The 6,063-nt window shown below is 36.5% G+C and overlaps 1 protein-coding gene across 2 annotated transcripts; it reads left to right on the top strand.

The window, feature by feature from the left end:
• Positions 1-728: 728 nt before the first annotated feature.
• LOC130731319 (protein LIGHT-DEPENDENT SHORT HYPOCOTYLS 2-like) lies at positions 729-2,450 on the top strand. Of its 2 annotated transcripts, none has more exons than XM_057583568.1 (2): positions 729-1,879; positions 2,004-2,450. In XM_057583568.1, exon 1 carries the CDS (start codon positions 1,291-1,293, stop codon positions 1,834-1,836), a length of 546 nt encoding a protein of 181 aa, XP_057439551.1. In that variant the 5' UTR covers positions 729-1,290; the 3' UTR covers positions 1,837-1,879; positions 2,004-2,450. The 2 variants fall into 2 exon arrangements, with proteins under 2 accessions (XP_057439551.1, XP_057439550.1); XM_057583567.1 differs by having other exon boundaries at positions 733-1,879; positions 2,010-2,450.
• The last annotated feature ends 3,613 nt before the right edge of the window (positions 2,451-6,063 follow it).

Genomic DNA, 6,063 nt, shown 5'->3' on the forward strand with positions numbered 1-6,063 from the left:
CTTGGGTGTTATTTTTTCAATAATGATATATACATACCTCATTTTTTAAACACTCTATTTCTACTTTTTTTTTATTTCTATCTCTCTTCTCTTATCATTATCACATGTTATACTTTATTTCTCTTACTTTTTCTTTTCTTCCTATCTCTCTCCTCAATCCTCATTCCACCCCTCTCCACCTCAAAGAGAGGCGTGAAAGGAACATTATTCTTTTTTTTATACAGACTCCGCCTTTATATTAACAGTACCAAAATTGTAGAAAAAACATCTAGTGGCAGCCAATAATTGTTTATCACGGGCAAAAGTGTGATTTTCTAAAATTTAATTTTCTCTTTTTTCTAGTAGTATTTGTTATTCCGTTTAAAAAATAATAATAAAAAAATAGTATATTTTTTATTCATCTTACTCTTTCTCTTTTATGTCTCTTCTTTTTTTATCATACTAAATAATATATCAATCCCCATATATCATATTTCTCACATCTTTCTTTTTACTCATATTTCCTCTTCTCTATACTCTCTACTCTCTGCTCTATCTCCCTTTCCTATCAAACAAAGTGTTAGGGTTTGGGTACTAGTAATCAAAATGAATGCATGGAAGTAATTTCACGCGCTTACCAGCAGAGTGATGCAAAGTACATAGAATACAACTATTATATGTCTGTCCAATGGTCACCATCACATTCATCACTGCCAAACTTTGTCTTGTTCTCTCTCTGCACTCTTCTTTAATAATATCTCCACATCCTCTTAATCTCTTACTTATTACAGTAACATCACTCACTTCACTCACTATTCATTGTACGGTATTAACACCAACTCTCACTTTGCTTGCACTTTTCTGGAAAGAAAAGAAATCTCAATATGTTGTGAACCCTTTTTCTTCCCACACATGAATAATTCCATTTCCAGCAATGGCTACCTCTTGCAGCTCCATCTTAGGATTTTCTCAAAAACTTCATAATTAGATGGTATCAAACTCATTCCTTCTCTTCAATTCCTTTCCCTAGCAAACCCTTTATTCTTATATGTTTCCTCTTTCTTCTCCATCTTTGACATTTAATTATCAATAGAAGAAGAAACGAAAAATAATGAAAGCCAAGCCACACCATGCACTGTTGCTTTCAGCTTTCAGGTTTCATTTATCTCTTTCGAGTTAGTTAGGTTTTTATCCACTTTCTTCACTACTCAATTTCTAGCTAGTTAATACCACAAATCCTAGATACCAATTAACCAAGCTAAAACCAAAGCAACAAGGGTTTTTGAAGAAGCTTCAGATCTTCATCAAATCATGGATTTGGTTTCTGAATCAACAAACCCCACCACTCCAACAACAACCCCCTCACCAAACAACAATGGTTTGAGTTCAAGCAGGTATGAGAACCAGAAGCGGCGAGACTGGAACACGTTCTGCCAGTACCTGAGGAACCACCGGCCACCGCTCTCTATGGTGACGTGCGACGGCGCTCACGTGCTGGAGTTCCTCCACTACCTTGACCAGTTCGGGAAGACCAAAGTTCACAACCCCACGTGCCCTTTCTTTGGTCTCCTGAACCCTCCAGCGCCTTGCCCGTGCCCTCTCCGGCAGGCGTGGGGGAGCCTCGATGCACTCATCGGGCGCCTCCGCGCCGCATATGAAGAGAACGGGGGCAGGCCAGAAACCAATCCGTTCGGCGGCCGCGCCGTGAGGACTTACCTCCGTGATGTGCGTGATTTTCAGGCGAAGGCAAGAGGAGTTAGCTATGACAAGAAGAGGAAGAGGCCAAAACCTAACATGAATACTAGTACTAGTTCTAGTAATAGTACTAGTGTTACTGCTTCTCCCACCACTACCTAGTCAAACTCAACCTTCAAAACAAAGGGTCCTTCATGCATAAATGGTATATCAATATCTTTTTCCTTTCTTATGTCTCTCCCTTTTTTTAGTATATATTACTATTTACTGTATGTTTGTTTGTTCGTTTCTTAATTAGTGATTTTACATATCATAATTCATAAATGGAGATGCAGGATTTTGTGGCATTGAAATCTGAGTTCAACAGAAATTCAAGCATACAGTACTCAATCAGATGCGGCATGTTGTTGAAATTGTTCGTGCATCATTGTTCAGATGAGTAGCTAGGATTGGTACCACTGGAGTTATATTCTATGCAAACTGATGCATTCTAATACAGTACTCCAAGTAATATTTGCTTATTGTTGATTTGTATTGAGATTAATAGTCATATGTATACACTCTAAAGCGTGTTCTGGACTTGCACTTCAATCTTATCTCTAGCGACTCAGCCTCTTATTGAAAATGATTAAAATCTACATATGATTAGCACTTTATCTGGTTATTAATGTGAGCAAGGTAATTGTTGTATTTGTGTGTTTTTGGCTATTAGTTATATGAAGGTTTTACTTTTCTTACTTTCTTAATAAAACATACAGAATTACTCTTTCTGTGTCTCTTTGGTGGTACATATACTTGTTTGAATATTGGTTAACTACGTACTAATTAATTAACATCATGTTCTATGTATTGCTGAATGGAATTTATTATATATGTACTAATGAAGTAAATCACGAGTGCAATGTAATTGGTCAATTGATGCATGTGGTTAGGTAGTTTAAAGAGGATCCTGTGAAATCCGTTTTCAACAAAAGACAAAACCTAGATTATCTTCTTGTGTTATAGGTACCAGCTAAAAATAGACAAGTCAAAAGTAACTTAAATTTTGGAATATTGCCGATTAGTGGAAGTTATATTTTCCTAACCCCCTATGGATTGGACAACGAGCCCTTAAATTTCATGAAAAGTGGTTCTCTTCTCTGTGTTTGGAATTATGATGGACTGTCTCCTTTTGTACATGTGTGTGGATGAATATGTGGGGTTAGGTCATCTTGGATAGTGAAATGCCTTTTTATTCAATTATTTAACAACCTAATGCCCGAACCAAGTGTGTGCATTAGTCTTGAATGCATTCACACTCCTCCCGTCCTCACATGTCTGGAGCTGAGGGACCAGGATTCTCTCTTGCTAGAGGTTCCAGCCCTTGAAAACAACTCATGTAATATTTAAACAATAATTTTTTTTATTAGAATCAATCTCATCCACTTAATATCTAAATTAATGGGTCCAAAAGCGACTAGATGGATGCTACAAGAAGATGGATTGGAGAGGATCCATATTCGGAGTTGATCGAGGGCTATTTCAGTACTTGGTACCCTTGCTACTATACCCAGTAAACGACTATTCACTGTCGTCGTTCGCCCAAAAGCAAGTCTTCATATCTCTTAACATGAGCTTTTGAGCATGTCCAGAGCTAACAGACTAGTATTGTCGTACCTAGTCACATGTGTGTTTAACATGTACTACTGACCCAACTGATGACCTCCAATCCACGCAACCAAAAGCAGGCATCTACATCTCTCAGCATTGCTTATGGGTAAACTCAAAGCTGGGGGACTACCGTTCCGCTAGTTGGTAACCGACTCTAACCAACCGGTACCATGAATCGTGTCAACTGGCCACTACGCTCGACGACGATCTAGGGAGTAATCAGCGGTTGAATCCTTAACAAAAAAAAACTATAGTACTCAAACAGGCCGTTAGACATGGTTAACGCTTGACGAACTTTCCAACATGACATGGTCTCTTATTCCTGCAAAATCGCACACGCGAACGAGTGATGACTACCTTCAAGTTATTGCGATCTCTAAAGCCCACAAAGACCAAGACAGTTAAACCTTATTGTGGTGAGATACATTTCCATGATTGTTAATCCCTATAAAGAGCGTGACGTGATATGTCTCACAATTCCCCAAGCTCCTCCCAAATCAACGACTTTGCTCGAGGTATAAGCACAACACCATGCTCGAAGATCTCATGCAGTACACAAGCCCACCCCTATCCGCCTGATGAAACAACGTGTCAAGAAATCCAACTACTCTCATTCGTCGTTGTACCTCATACTCATCTTAGAGCTTATCCAACCTCATACCTCTGCCTTGAAACTCTCGTAACCCAATCCTATAAAAGGCAGTTTCCACAAAGTATAAGGTGCACACATATTCATCTCCTTCCCAGTTTTGTACCCACATTCTAACTTGAGCATCAGAGTTTTTTTGCAAGTCTCACACCTGATGCACCAAGACAATGAAAAAACAACCACGAAGCATGAAGAACCGCTACATCATTCCCCACCTCTCTATATTTGAGTTTTTCTTTTTTGCTGCTAAGTGATTTAATTGGTCTCGTTTGATTTTTTTTGTTGGTACATCGAAAAGATAAATTGCGCCCGCCAGGATTCGATCCCTTGACCTCCCTCTACCCAACCCATATGTCCCCCAGCTCCTACCACTTGAGCTATCCTATGGGGACTTGGTCTCGTTTGATAAAAGTAAGGTATATTTTCTTATGTGATGGAGATCAATTTTATATTTGTGTAAGCAAAACTTATACTTATAGTGCATTGACTATTTTCTCTTACATGAGTGATATAAACATATAAATAGTTAGACCTGTATGCATTCTCATTGATGTGGTCATGACACAGTCACAAACATCCAACGACACCTACAATTTGTGACAGGGTGTTATTGCATGTTTTTACCACCATAAATTACAAAGTTGAAAAAACTCAATAATATATATATATATATATATGATGGTCAGAAACCGCCACAAATTACGGGTGTTGTTAAATGTCGGTAAAAAGCAGTATCCAAAAATCGCTATCACTCTCATATCTCAATTTCTTATAAACCTCATATATACGAGTCACAAACCTAATATATACAAATCACAGTCAATAAAAGCCTACTTATATCATAGATTTAGTTACAAATCATTTCGTTCAGATGTTAGTAGAAGAGAGAAAAGTGAGAGATAAATAGAAATAGAAGATACGAGAGTGGTAGATGCATATGATATGTGATATGAAAGGAAAAAAAGAGATATAGGAAAAGAAAGTGTGTGAAAATGAGATGAAAGAAAAAATCAAGTGAATCTATGAAAATCATTAATTTTAGCAAAAAGTTTCATTCACTTAAAATTAGAGGTGAATTGGAGAGAAGTGAGATATATAAAAAGAAAAGAGAAAAAAAAACGTAAGAGATGTGATAGAGATGTTATAAGCTATATAATTGAAAGAAAAGGGTGGGATAGACTGTAGGCGTCAGGTCTTTCATGTCTTTCATTTGGGCTCTATTGGGGCACCGTCTGGATTAATGAAGTGAGGGTGGAAATAAAGTGAATAATGATATTAGTGTGAATGAATCATAACTTAGGTAAAACACATACGAGTTCAATACCACTCTATCATATAAGTAATAAAAAAAGAATCCATATTCAAAAAATCCACACTAAAAATAACTTAGCACACGCATTGATGAAATTAATCAATATTGATAAATTTACATGTTAAAATTCTCATGAACTTTAAAATAAACGGATTGGGTCAATCTCTACCAACTTATGTAACCAAAAAAAAATCTCTACCAACTTTAGCTTGTGTTTACTTTGTAATTTACGCGTTATGGGACAATTTTAAAAAATATACATGAATTTAAGGAAAACTAACGTCAGATGAATGCATTATTTTTGTTGACTCAAGTATAATTTCAAGTTGAATCTACAAACCTTGTTTATCTTATCAGCAATGTTTATAAATCACTTAATAGTGCAAAACCTCTAGACACTTTTTGAATGGTGGTGAGCTAAGGAAAATAAAGGGTATTGAAGGGTGAAGAAGAGTCAGGGTTCAAAAAAGTTCAAATCCTGATGAATGAACTAATTTACTAACAGTTAACAACTAACATTGACTTATAAAAAAAGCTCTAAACACTTTTTTCCCTCTCTATCTCATTCTTCCAGTCATATTACATCACATCACACTTATCATTTATAGGAAAATGTTTTCTTCACACCTCATTTTGAGGTGGAAGGAGGTGGAGAAGGAGAGAGATAGGAAGAAAAAAAAAAGTAAGAGAGAGAAATTATTAGATGTGATAGATGATAAGAGGAGAGAGGTAGAAACAAAAATAAGTGAAAATGAAGTGTTTAAAAGATGAGATGTGT

Source organism: Lotus japonicus, chromosome 1 (assembly GCF_012489685.1).
Source record: "Lotus japonicus ecotype B-129 chromosome 1, LjGifu_v1.2".
NCBI classification, from domain to species: Eukaryota; Viridiplantae; Streptophyta; class Magnoliopsida; order Fabales; family Fabaceae; genus Lotus; species Lotus japonicus.